This window comes from Athene cunicularia, assembly GCF_003259725.1.
Source record: "Athene cunicularia isolate RWA chromosome 5 unlocalized genomic scaffold, athCun1 chr5_part1, whole genome shotgun sequence".
Lineage (NCBI taxonomy): Eukaryota > Metazoa > Chordata > Aves > Strigiformes > Strigidae > Athene > Athene cunicularia.
Window position 1 is genome coordinate 34,594,889 of NW_020799101.1, and position 14,699 is coordinate 34,609,587.

The 14,699-nt window shown below is 34.4% G+C and overlaps 1 protein-coding gene across 1 annotated transcript in view; it reads left to right on the forward strand.

Moving 5' to 3' along the window:
- The window catches only part of RYR3 (ryanodine receptor 3), a 242,309-nt gene that overhangs the window by 64,341 nt on the left and 163,269 nt on the right, over positions 1-14,699 (forward strand). The window contains exons 4-11 of the mRNA XM_026848909.1: positions 1,205-1,216; positions 2,020-2,094; positions 3,083-3,161; positions 5,685-5,797; positions 6,241-6,340; positions 9,416-9,509; positions 12,287-12,361; positions 13,302-13,458. Coding sequence (XP_026704710.1) covers positions 1,205-1,216; positions 2,020-2,094; positions 3,083-3,161; positions 5,685-5,797; positions 6,241-6,340; positions 9,416-9,509; positions 12,287-12,361; positions 13,302-13,458 — 705 coding nt within the window. The remainder of the gene's footprint in view (positions 1-1,204; positions 1,217-2,019; positions 2,095-3,082; positions 3,162-5,684; positions 5,798-6,240; positions 6,341-9,415; positions 9,510-12,286; positions 12,362-13,301; positions 13,459-14,699) is intronic.

Here is a 14,699-nt window from a genome sequence, read left to right on the forward strand (position 1 = left end):
GTTTTTTAGGTTGGTGTTCTGTGGACCACAATTTGTACATAACTTGTTAACCTTTTGACCTATTTGTTAATTTGACTATTGTGTTGTTCATAGAGTGCAAAATCATTTGCCTGCATGTGTATAACCATTATTTGAGTTCCTGGAACTACCTTTAATTATCTTGGTCCCTTCCACATGAATCCAAAGAAGAGAACTGACCTTAATGGCAGTCCTTTCTAGCAACGTGTAATGTACTAGAGATGATCCCTATTTTAAAGTTATATTTTGGGGAATGATATTTCATGTTTAATGATTGCTTACTTATACCTGAAACAAGAAGACCATAAAGTAAATGCTCTTTTAAATGGAAACAAAACCTCTGTGTGTGTGTGAGAACAGTTTCAAGCAATTACATGAGAAGTTAGATATTCTTAAATGAGCAATTTCTAACTTACGAGGATCCTGATGTTAGAACGTTTCTTATTACTCAAAACTGACTGGGTGCAAATATTATTATCTGGACTGAGAGGTAAAAAAAAAAAAAAGAAGTATAATGTTGCCTGCTATAGTATAATTAGTGTTAACTTTAATCATGATAGCCATAATTCTGCAAAATTTGGAGATCACTTTACTAAAAATGTGTTTCATACAATCTGGAATCAAGGATCTACAAAAAAATCCCCTCAGTTTTAGTGGAAAGCACCACAATAAATCAAGAATTTAATTTTTTGATCATATTATTTATTTAAGATTGAATAGGCTTGTTATATATAAATAACTAGGAAATAAGATGGTAGATGAAGAAAAAGGCTGAGAGGGGCAGACTTGCAAACTTATAAAGCTTGTTGTCTGTTGTTCCATAGGTAACTTTCCTGTTATGATTCTTCTCTTGGAATTTATTTTTTTCTGGTCACAAGAAGAGCTCACAAGATGTGTGTTAAATTCTCTATAGGAAGAGTATGGAAAAATCTTGTTTTCCTCTCCCTGATCTTGTCATAGATTTCCATATTCGAAATGAGTAACTGTGCATAGTTGAAATTATGGATGCAATTTCTTTAATGAATCTGGTAAATGTTTAAGACGACATAGATCCTAGAAAGTAGATATCCTTAGTATGTGCTTAAACTATTCTGGACAATAGGTGCGTTTTTCCTCTTACAGATTTCAGTTTTTCTATGTGTATATATACTTATTTTGTTATTATTTTTTTAATGCCTCTGAGAAGTTTATAAGAAAGGTAAGTAGTATCTAATTTAAAACATATTTTTTAAAAATTTTTTAGTTTTACTTATAGTCAAGATTAGGTCACAGTAAGAGTCTTTGACCAAGAACAAGATTAGATCTCTTGACACATATTTGGTTATTGCTGTAACTTCTTCATTATTATGGTTCTTGCCTAGCAGACACTTCTCATGAGACCCCCCCTGCAGTGTCCAGCTCTGGAGGCCCCAACATAAGAAGGACATGGACCTGCTCAAGTGGGTCCAGAGGAGGTCATGAAGATGATCAGGGGGCTGGAGCACCTCCCCTGTGAGGACAGGCTGAGAGAGTTGGGGTGTTCAGCCTGGAGAAGAGAAGGCTCCGGGGAGACCTTATAGCAGCCTTCCAGTACTTAAAGGGGGTACAGGAAAGCTGGGGGGGGACTCTTGATCAGGGAGTGTAGGGACAGGACAAGGGGTAACGGCTTTAAACTGAAAGAGGGTAGATTTAGATTAGATATAAGGAAGAAATTCTTCCCTGTGAGGGTGGTGAGGCCCTGGCACAGGTTGCCCAGAACAGCTGTGGCTGCCCCCTCCCTGGCAGTGCTCAAGGCCAGGTTGGGCGGGCCTGGCAAACTGGTCTAGTGCACATAGCAGGGGGGTTGGAACTAGGTGATCTTTAAGGTCCCTAGAATGCAAACCAGTTTATGATTTTATGATTTAATAGTTTGCTTGAATATTTGCACTTGTTACTTGAAATCTAGTAGCTCTTCATGTTACATAATTCCGACTGTAGTCCATGCAGTCCAGTGGTGTTCTGACCTTCTGTCATGTTCTGTAGGCAGCTCAAGGGGGTGGTCACAGAACCCTGCTGTATGGCCATGCTATACTACTTCGACATTCGTTTAGTGAAATGGTAAGTGAAAGACCACTTGCACAGAATGAGTCATGTGAAATTCAAATACATGTCTTTTTATCAAAATAAAAACTATATATAAATTTGGAAGAACTTTCTAACTTCTGCACTAGATAGAAAAATTTGAATAGCTTATGATATCACAACACAATGGAAGTGGCCTTTATATGTTAAATTCAGATTCTTCAATCCATTTCATTCAAATATAGCTGAAAAGCTCCTTTAGGCATAGATTATCTCTGTGTCCTTAAGGAGTCCATTTTAATGATAATTCCATTATCAAGTTGCTGCTATTGCAAATGAATTTGTTGTGATGTTATTTTTTCCATCAAATATAAGATAAGGTGTTCCTTCTAGCATCCCATAGCTCCCAGAGGCTATTCCCACAACACGTTATATTCAGGCTAAGGTATAAATTTTGTTTTGCTACATTGTGGAAACATACTGGAAAATTTTAACTGTTCTGAATCTTTGACTTATTAGGGCCCGTGCAGGTATACCTATTAGGAGATTGAAGAAATAAGAAGTCAAGACAACATCTTCCCTCCTTTTTCCTGCACTAGAAGACTCTACATTAGTCTTTACACTCTGTTACTTATGTTTATGAACCATAAAAATTGTAGTTTCCTTGATATACCAGAGTTGCAAGTATGATTACTGCCTTTTGGTATGTTTGCTATGTTTTCATGAAACAAATATTACACTAAAGCTTTAATAAGATGCTTAGCTGTTCCTGTCTGATGAACTATGTGAAACTTTAGAAGGCAGGAGATAAATTGCAGAGAAATAATGTGCTGCAGTGGAAAAAGATTTTGATGTTTTAAATTCAGGAAGAGCTTGTATACAAGTAACATCATCATGCTTAACTAATTTAAAAAAAATAAACACAGGCTGATAGTAAGGTGGAGTAATGTGAATATATTAATTTGACATGTGTGTTAACAGATACTGTTGGTTATTTGTTTTCAATAACTTCACTGTTTTGCAGTATTTGACATGTTTAACATCATCAAGATCCCAGACAGATAAACTTGCATTTGATGTTGGATTACGAGAAAATGCAGCAGGTATGACAAGTTATTTTTAAAGGAAAACGTGTCACACATTTCTGTTTTTAGAAGAGGCATTGAGATTAATGTCACAGTAAGCTTATGAATGTCATGTTTATGTGTTCATTAGAAATAAGATGACTGAAAGTAAATGATAACTGTTAATACTGATGACCTTCAGTAAATTAACTGACTTTGTGTAAGAATGTGAGAGTGCCTTGCAATTCAACTGAGTTACCACAACTGCAGTAACATTGGTGATAATGGTCAAAGTAAAAAATTTCTATTGAATAAAATAAATATGATACATTTCTTTTCTATATGTATAGTTTGGCACTTTCAATAGAATTAGAGTATGGCAATGCATGGGTGCATTCACAATACATATTGTAACCATGCAATAAAATAACCATGCAAACTGTAATGCAGGAAACCAGAAAAAATGTAATGAGCACATTGCTAAAAGAGCTGAAGAGAAATAAAAGCATAAAATGGAGTAAAATAATAATGGGACAGAGTGAAAGAGACACGACACAAACAAGAAATGGCTAGAAAGTTTTAAAATCTAATTAATAGATTTCTGGGAGTACTGCCAGTAGCAATGCTGCTGACAGAAATATAGTTTAAAAAAATTGTTCTTCCGTGGATTCACATATAAATTATGAGATGCCACTGGGAGCTATGTTAAATGAATTTAAAAACAGCTCAGCCACAAAGAGCCACAAATAGGTTTACGTGCTGCTGTATACATAATGTTAATGGTTAGTGAAAGTGATGACTACTTATCAGAAAATAACAGGTGACCCTGTAGTACACAGGCCCAGACATACTCCTTGAAGAGAAAATCTAAGTAGCACACCTCATTACTGTGAAGCTTCAAACAAAGAAATGCCAGTTGTGTTAACATATTCCTGTGCTTTCTGTTGTTCTTTTCATTATTTTGAAAATAAATGAAAATCAAAATGGACTGATTGATAATGAAAATGCACTGCCAGTGCAGGTGTTAAAATGTTTGTGCACCATGATCTTTGAAACTTCCTTTTCAAGTGGCTCTGATTATCTACATATCTCTGTTTATCTGTTTTGAATAAGTGAGCTTGTCTTTCAGTTGTTCATAGCCATACAGAAGATGGTCTCGGATATTAGAAGCCTGTTACTCGATTGTATCTTTGGTTGCTGCCTTAGATGGAGACCATTTTCTTTAGGCATGTTGATAAAAGGGAATGTATGTGTTCTATCTCTCTGAAAACAATTTCAGTGAAATATGTCTTTATAATTTTATAGGGTTTTTTTCAGAGTTATTGTGCATGTGTCTGTCTGTGCCCATGAGGTTTTGTTACAAACATCTGTAGTTGTCTCATATTGGTATTTGCTTAACTGTACATATACAAGACGATCATTGTACACATAGGTAAGATATAAAAAGCAACACATAAAAGGAATGCTTAGTTGTGTTTCTGCACAGAGGATTTTCATAACTCCTGCATGCTTGTAAACCTCATAAACTGAACACCTTACTATCACTTCCCTTGCCCTACTCCCCCACTCATGAGACTGTCCTATTGAATCAAATTCAGCTGCAGGAAGTATTCGTCACGTGGCAGGTACTGAGTAAAAAGCCACTGGATATTTAAAATTATTATCTCTTAAAGATCAACACTTTACACTTTTAGGGATATTAATTTTTATTTGTTGTCTTTTTTATAATCAATTTCATAACCTTCAAATTTTGTTTTAAGGAGCTTTTACATGAAGTTTCTTAGTTGATCAAATAGGATTTTTGTGCTTTGTCTTATGCTACCAATTTTGTCTTGGTGTAGTTTTCTACTTTGCACTGCCCAGTGAGAAAACTGTATTCAATGCATTTTCTTCATGGTTTTAGCTAAACTCTGAAGGGTATGAAACTGTGGAATGAATTAGGTGATCTTCCCAGAACTGTGTGTGTACACGCACAAAGTAATTAGAATCTTACATTTAATGTGTGTGAAATGTTCTGTGGTAATCACCCTTACGCTTGACTATGCTGTGGTCATATGGTCTGTAGTGCTAATGGAACTGCTCCCAGAACTGATATCTGTAGTGTAGCAATATTGTAAAGTTACAGAGTATTTGTTTCAAAATTCTGTATTCTACAGCATAAATGTAGCTTGGAGTGGGAATGAGACAGAAGATTGTAAATTAAATATGAACATTAAGCAAAAGAAGACACAAAAGGTGATAATTAAGACTGAGGTAGATGTCAGCAATTTACTGGCAGTGAGAGTCTTGAACAGAGGGCAGTTCTGAGCAGTGTTTTGTAAGTGGTTAGTTGCTCTGAAGAAACATGGAGAGAAGTACCAGCTTCAGTGATGACAAAGACTGGTTGACAAAGTTTCAAGAAAAAAAAAAATATTGAAAAGAGGAATGATATGGTTTTATAAAGTGAATGTCTTCTAAGACACAATTCTTTATTATGTTGTTTCAATGTTGTATAAAGATATCCTTAAATTTCTTGGGAGTTGTCTGTTTTGTACACCCTTGATAAGTATCTGTGTCCTTTAGGTGAGGCATGCTGGTGGACAATACACCCTGCTTCTAAACAAAGGTCAGAAGGAGAAAAAGTTCGAATAGGTGATGATCTTATCCTGGTCAGTGTGTCCTCTGAAAGATACCTGGTAGGTTGGTTTGTTTAACAAGTGGACATATGGTGGGAAAAATACAAAGTGCCGTGAGGGGTTGGGGAAAATGGCTTATGAATAAATTTGTTCTACTCTAGGAATTAATGCCTTGTTGTAATGCACTTCTTTTTTCTTAGTGAAAGTTTCCCCCCCACCCCCGACCAAGACTGTTTCCATGCCTTTATCCTGAGGTGTACTTAAGCATTCTCCATCTTGGGAAGTTTTTATTTCTGTAACTGTGGAAGATTTTTAAGCTGCAGCTGGAGCCTGCTGGTTAGATATAGAAAAGAGTTCATTTTAAAAACAAGCAACTACTAATTTTTAAATAATATTTGTGTGTTTACTTAATTATGTATTTCCATTTTGTTGAGAAATTAATATCCTAAATATTTTTAAGTGCAGAAATTTCACTCTTTCCTGTTACTCTCATCTTATTTCAGCATCTCTCCATATCAAATGGAAGTATTCAGGTAGATGCTTCCTTTATGCAGACGTTATGGAATGTACATCCTACATGCTCAGGAAGCAATATTACAGAAGGTTTGTAATTTTATTTATTTAGAAATGTTTTAGTATTTGTATTGTTTTTCATAAAGAGTGAAAATGAAAAAAAAAAATCCCACTCTCAACATCAGACCAAAGAATTTAATGAAAATAAAGAAATTGAGCATAGGCGAGAAGCATAACAGAAGGGAAAATGGGGAAATACAGATACATCAACCAGATTAACTGAAGAAAAGCTAAGCAAGTGCTGTAACTTTAGAACAGCAAAGCATAAAAAGTCGCAAATGAAGACTGAGAGAGAGCAATAGATGAGTTTATTGTCTTCAATTTAATTTTGGGGAGTAGGAGCTGTGGAATAGCTAAAGCCGGTAAACTTAGATTTTGTGATCTTCAATCACCCTGTCACAGTGATTAGAAAAGAGAGATAAAGGTACATGTGAAATTGAAAACAGGCTTCTCATCATTTCTATTTCCATCTCTTAGTTGTTTTTTTTTTTTATTATTTGCTTAATATCCTTTCTGGATCTCACATCTGTGCTTCCTTATGGTCTCTCTGTAATAGTCAATGAATATGAACTCTCTAAACACATCCTCTTAATCAGCCTTAAATCCTTAAATCCAGCCTTAAAGGGTCAGGATTACCTTCTAGGTACTTGACTGCACTTCACAACCATGTTTGAGAGGCATCCCCTTATTCTGTTTGAGAAATGTGGTGTTCTGTAATGAAAGGCTCATCTGCTCAATATTGCTCCTTATTTCAATGCCATACTCTGTCATTAACACTGTCATAACAAGCATTGTGCTTTACCTCTGCTGTTCTCTGTTCAAAGTATCAGCCCTCCACGTTCATGAATCATAAATGTCTTTAAGTAATTTTGTGTCACTTGGCCCTAAAACTAATCCCTTATGATGTAGTAATATACAGAATCATAGGGGGAAATGGAGCTGTAAGGGCCTGAGAAAGATGTTGCATTTCCATGGGATCAGCTATATTAAGTTTTGATAAGACTACCCTGGTGCTAAAGACTAACAGTGACTAGGCTTATTTGAACTATGGTTGGGGTCTTCTAACCCCAAGTGGTTTAAATCAGCATCCCACAGTGTTTCTGTGCTCTGGCCCGTAAGAAACCTGTCTCAGAGTGTTTATAGGTTTTCATTGTAAGGGCATATGGGATGTGGATTTTCCTTGTAATACTTTCTGATTGCTTTCTGTTGCAAGAAGTGTATTATGGCGGAGCCATATATTTATAAATGGCTGTCTGGTCCCCTGCAGTCATAGGTCATAAATAGAATAGAGGTTAACTCTGGAAAAAGTCTCTGCATTCTCAGGTTTTACAGGTAAAACAACAACCAAGCAAACAGAACAGCCATCCTGTAGTAAAATTAAAAACTTGTAACATATACAAACATAATGAGCTACACAGAGGGACCATGGAAGATCAGTGGTATATTTTAGATTTCTGTAACAGCAGGGATTTGGCAGATAAATTTGCTAAGAGCTTACCTAATTAGAGGTTGGAAGGCATCTGGTTCAGTCCACTGCTCAAGCAGGTTCACCTGGAGCTGGTTGCCCAAGACCGAGTCCAGACGGCTTCAGAATATCTCCAAGGATGGAGACTCCACTACGTCTCTGGGAGCCCTGTGCCAGTGCTCATGGACACTCACAGTGAAAAAGTGTTTCCTGATGTTCAGATGGACCCTCCTGTGTTTCAGTTTGTGCTTGTTGCCTCTGATCCTGTCACTGGGTACCACTGAAGAGACTCTGACTCTGTCCTCTTTACATTGATCAGATCCCTGCAGAGCCTCGTCTTTTCCAGGTCAAACAGTCCCATTTCTCTCAACTTTTTCTCAAGTGTGAGATGCACCAGTCTCTTAATCTTCTCAGGGGCCCTTTGCTGTACTTGAAAGCCTTGTACTGTGTAGTTCAGAATTGGACACATGGTCCAAAACTGTGTAATTAAAAAAAAAAAAAAAAAAAAAAAAAAAAAAGAATTGGGTGGGGTAAGCAGAGAATTAGGTTTTCAGTGTGTCAGTTTTTTCCCAACTTCTTAGGCGTAGGTTTAGCTGTATATATACTTCTCAAAACAGTTTACATGAGGGATCATCCTATATGAAAAGACCTAGCAGTCTAGCTCAAGTTGAATGGACAGACTGAGAATGTGGGATCTTCTGAGTCTAAAATGGGACTGAAGTCAGACAACATACTTTTGTGATGTTTGAAGTGCTTTTGACAGAACATAAATATAAGGAAAGTTTGGGTGGGTTTGTTGGTTTTTTTTTTTTTTTCATTCTTTCTTTGCTTTGACCTTTGTATTAACTGGCAACAGGATAATTGCCAGTTACTGTTTTCCTAATTTACAAATTTATATTGAATTGGCCACACAGTATGAAAGTTTCTTTCTACCCTTCCTTCTTTATGTGTGTTTGTTCTTTTAAAAGGCATTAATTTCACTTACAAGGTCAGAACAATTTGGACTGAGGTTCTGATGAATCACTCTCCTCCTACACCATTTTTTTCTTTTCTTTTTTTTTCTGTGAGGCAAAGTGCCTGGTTTTGACCTGTAGTCTTTGTGTTAAATGGGTTGGAAAGTTAGCTTCCATTAAACTTAATATTCAGAACTGCTAAGTGTTTTTCTGTCCTCTGTCTCCTGCTGCTGATGTGCAGTTTTGATTTTGACACAAATTATAAATGTCAGAACAAACTGATGAACTCACTAAATTATTTTGTATTGGGTACATTTAAATTGTATTAAGGGGAAGGAAAATGTAGGATTATATATTTGGTTTGGCTGTTACCTAAGGCATTCAATTTTCAAAGCAGTAATTGTTGCAGGACTTTTTATTTTCCTTTTCTGTCCCAGAATCCTAATTTGATTTTTAAATATTAAGAAAATGATTTCTTTTTGTCTTCGTTTTCAGAAGAAATATTTTGAACTGGAAAAGGTAATAAAAAATAATAAGTTGTCATACTAAATTTTTTTCTTCCTGGTTAATTTCAGGTATGTGAAAATTTTGAAAACAGATTTCACCTCCGTCTTAAATTTTTTTTTTTAGGGTGTTATTTTCATATTGCTAATGTTGAAGTTAGTAAATAAATGTGCTTTTCTACAGGATATCTTCTTGGTGGGCACGTAGTACGTTTTTTCCATGGCCATGATGAGTGTTTGACAATTCCATCTACAGAACAAAATGATTCACAGCACAGGTAAGTGATGGTGCATTTTTATCCATTTCCTTCTCTCAAAAAAGAAATAGATTGTTGATTGTCAGTTGAATTTGAGGTTAAACACTCTTTACATCAATCTTTAATTAGGCAGTCATATTGTTACAAGAGGTTTAGACCTACTAAACAGAAGATCAGTCATGAGTTCTGTTACTGCTGAAATTCAAATAATTGATTTCCATAGAGATTTCAGCCTTTATGTTGTTTGTCTTTAAAAGGTACTACTATAAGCAGAGGTAAGCAAACATTAGCAGGGAAGATGGTAATTAAAAAAAAAAATCCCTAAAAAAATCTGAAAGTTCAGCCTCTACAATGCCTTTCATATTATATGTATTTCACACCATTTTGCAAGTACTCAAATGTGATTAATAGGTTAAGATAATGAAATCATATTAGCTAGATTATCACTTCTGTATTAAACTTAAATCTACATTATCTATCATGTTGATTTATTATTTGAATTTAACTTTGCATGTTGCTGATAACCAAAAGCACAGCAAGCTAATAATTTTGATACACAAAACCCCCACCATTAAAAAACCTAATTAATAAGATTTATATATCCCTTGTGGCAGATAAGTTGTGCTTTAGGTAATATGACAGCACAAGTAACATTCATTTATGTCAAGTAAAGTTTTCCATTCTAAATTTTCTATTTTTACATTTCTGTGGAGTAAAAATGTCTTCAAAGCCAAAAGAAAAACGAAGCTTAATGTCAGAAAATTTCACTTGATGAATTTTTTTTTTTTTTATTGCTGTTCTCTTCATGTATGTATAGAAAATAAATAGGAAGTTTGCGCTAAGTGTGAAAATGTGCACACCTAGTATAAAAGTACTAATGAAAATATTAGGATCTAGATACCTTGTGTGGAACAGATAACATATTCAGACTAATTTTATAAATAACTAGTCTTTATAAGGCTAGAATAGGTGTCAAGCCTTTTCAGTATGTTCAGAAATGCTGTACTTTGCTATGGCTATTACTTATCTTGAAGTCAGATATAGTTAAAACCAAAAATAATTGTTGTTCTTAATATATATTTGGAAGTTCTATTTCCATTTTATACAACTATGTAAATAACAGGGTAAAATTAAAGCTTTTTTTTTTTTTTTTTTTTTCCCCCGAAATCTATATATTTATATTCCTAAAACAGAATAGTGTGGATGCTCTATTGAACATTTTCAAATGTGTGATAGTGATATGATGTGCTATGGTTGATGGTTTGGAGTTGTCCTATCTTTTGGTTTTGTGAGCTACATAATAGACATAAGGCCAAGTTTGTACTGTGTCATAGTTGTAGAAGTCATTTTTACCTTATACTAAATGAAATGAATACATAAAAACCACCAAATAGCAATAGAAAATGAGCTGTAGAAAAAGTTTATTGTGTTTATTTCCATCTCTTTGTTTAATCAGTTCTATGCATTCTGTTAGGACTATTAAATTGGCTAAATTAGACAAGAGTTGATAATTTTTCATAGAACAGAAAATTTTCTGAAGGTTTCTGTAGAGAATGCTTCTTAACAATTCACTCAGTGACTATTTGCTGCCAAGAATCTTAAGATTTTATATTACAGGCCAAGCAAAAATACATGGGATGGATATATTGAACATCAAAAAGACAGGCTTGGCAAAATCTCAGAATAAGATGGGTGGAATCAAACAGATGAAGAAAGTGTTATATTGATGATGTTGTGTAAAAGCAGCAATTCTCTTTTACCTGTAGTTTTGTTACTGTAAGAACAGGTCACTAATGCTAGTACAATGTTTCACAGAGAAAAGCTAGGAAAGGTTTTGAGAGTTCAAGTAGTATAGGAATTTAAGAAGTGAATTTAAAGAAGAAATTTAAAAGGTGAACAAACACATATCTATGGTATTCCTTCAGTGAAGGAATGGTTGAGTTGGGCCAAGAAGAGGTAAAGGAGATCAAAAAGAATGTATTGTATTTCCTATATCCATTATATATGAGAAAGGTTATACAAATTCAAACACTTAGATAACAAAACACGAATGATTACTGAAAGATGAAAAACTTTCTTGTATGTATCCCTGCGAACAGGACTAATCCACTATAATGTGTATTTGTATTGGATTATTGAGTAGAATGTTAGTTTCACCACCAAAACATGTCACTAAACCCAGCTAGTAATTCAAGAAAACTAGATTATATCAAAGGCTGAATCCCTTCACTTCCTGTTTTTTATTTCTCTGTTTCCTAAAACTAATATATAATTTTATCTGTATTATCTATTTCGTAAGGATTATAATACAACATTTTTGTTCTATCACCACCGTTTTGTCTTTTAATAAGAATGTTATGAGTAATTCTAGGAATTAAGTCTCTGATGTTGTATTCATTCAGATAATCATTAAAGTATGCAATGTGTATACTTATTTTGATGTTGTGTTTATATGTATTTAAGAGCATTAACAATTTAGATTATTCTCTTGGGAACTGTATGAATTATGTATTTTTGTGACTGATTAAGTACCAGCAAAAGTTTTTTAGCCACTTTGAAGGCAATGTATTTTATCAAGTCCTGAGAGAGAATAGCTTAATGGAAATTTAGCCTAACTTCCCTGAGATATTCAGATTGTGTATTGTGCTCTCACTGATGAGTAGGAATCTTTTGTCCATTCAACTCCATCTGTTCAGCTAAGGAGAAGTGAGTCCTATATGGTTTACAGAAGAGTAAGTTATAAATACTATGTAGCACAAATAAACACAAGAAGATGATCTTCTAAATCTTTTCTGTAGGAAAGTACTTTATGAAACCGGAGGAGCTGGTGTTCGAGCAAGGTCTTTGTGGAGTATAGAACCTCTTCGAATAAGGTGCTGATATTTTTTGACCTTTTTTGCTAGCAACTCTTGTTAACAGCAAATTCATTGTTACAGACCCTTAAGGCAGAACATGAGTAATATTTTTGTCCTGCTATATGCTATATGTTAGTATGTTCACTGTCAATAATAAAAAGCAATCTTCCATATAATCATATGGGGAATGTCAGTATTTTAAGGCTTTTTGTTTGTTCGTGTCCCATATCAAAAGAAGTGTTGCCTATGAGATGTATCTGTTAGAGACATTGCTTCTGTCCAAAAGTAAAATGCTTTCCTAGTTTTTCACTTGGAATTTTAGAAGCATGGGTGGAAATTGGAACAGTAATAACCCTCATGGGTGTCTTCTCTTTTTTGTTGTGTTTTTTTTTTTTTTTTTTCCTAGACTGTATCTCCCTCCTAGGTGATTAGTTATCTGTTAACTTGTTGCAAATGAAATTTCAATATATGCCATAAGGGTATACATGTTTTAATTTTGATGGCCTTCTGAACTGTATGTTTGTTTTACTCTTGGTGTGTTTGTGATTGCAAATGAAGTACCCTCATATAGCAACAGAAATGCAGGATAGTTCTTTGGAATGTTGAGTCCTTAGGTTTGATTTATTTGTTTAGGCAGTTAACTGAAATACAGTAGTTAATTTACACTTTAGTATTTTTCAAAAACATGTAGGATCTTTCTATGGACATCATATGTAGCACCCTAATAAGACAGAGACACGGTATAGTAACAAGAAAATTAAAGCTATACTCATTTCCAAGGTTCCCTTTGCAAATATATTGTTTTGTATCTGTTTTAATGCAGTGTTTTAATACTGAAATCAAAAGAACAAAGAAATATATATAGCACGTTCTATTTTCTGAACATCCTTTAAAGCCCAAAATAGAAATATTAGTTTTGCTTGCTTCATAAATTATTTTTTATAATTTATTAATTTAGCTGGAGTGGAAGTAACATGAGATGGGGACAGCCTTTCCGTCTTCGTCATATTACAACAGGAAAGTACTTGGCTCTGAATGAAGATGAAGGACTTGCAATGTTAGACAGAGAAAAGTCAGACACAACATCTACTGCCTTTTGCTTTAGAGCATCAAAGGTAAATAACATCAACGCCAATTTGTCTTAAATGTGGAGGTCTCAAATACTAGATTTGAGTTGGTTCAATGACTTTATTTTTAATCTTCTAAATTGAAGCAATTGACAGGGATTATGCATTTAAATACAGATGTAAACAACCTGAGTTGAGAGTAACAGAGGTTTACTTCAGGGAAGATAAGGATCACAAATAAACTTTAGAGTAAACTAAACTGTAAATAGGTTAAAAAAACCAAGACTGAAACTAATACAATGCATGATACAGTGGTTTAATGTGAATGCTTGAATCATTATAGAATCATTATAGTTGGACACAATCTCATTAGAATGTTATTCTTTCCAGCTCTATCTGTCATAATGGAATTCAGTTGAATTCAGTTCAGTTGGTCTAAATTCTGCCCTTGCTATTCTTTGTGCCGTGTGTTGATAGGTGAATCACAAGAAAAACGTAGCCAGTGATTTCTAAACCATATGTTTTCAAACTGGGCTCTAGTGAGCTCCTAATTGCATGCTACCAGCTTTTTCATCATTTCCATCTGAGACAAACAGTGAGAGAGAATGAAGAATGATTATGGAGATAGGTGAAAGGAATAAATTTTTTTCCAGAAAGTGAAAGGTTTTTACATGGAAGATGATGAAAAGTTTTTGTAAAAGGAACATGCTTTCATTATACGTACTTGCATTATATTACTTATAAATATTTGCAATACCTGCTGCAATAGAGTTTTTTATTAAGTATGAGAAGTTAAATATTCCATGGAATTCTGAATGCTGTATGGTCCTGTAAAGGGCAGTGAAAAAGAATCTTTAAAGTTAGATATATACTATATAAAATCTAGCATTAAGGGTCTTGACAGATGCTAGATTTATGTTAGAATAATAAAGCAAATACTTCTTTTCAGCATGTTTAAAATAACATTGTTTATTTTATTAGTGTGTCTGCATATGACATGCCAAGAATTTTTATTTTAAGCAGTTAAAGCAGTTGAAAAACTACCAGGAAATTTCCTTAGATTTCTGGATGCTCACCAAATAATGTTTGTTGTTTTCTTCAGTGTAAAGGCTATGCAGTGTAGATTGTGCATATGATGTTGTGCAGGGGCATTTATTACAGCTATAATTTTTCCCCATTTTTGGCAAATCATGGCACCCTGGTAAGGATGGTGAGTATGCCAGGAATGCTGCAGCTACTAGTTTAAAATTCTGCTCAAATTCTTATAATGTACTCACTGCCTACTTGGA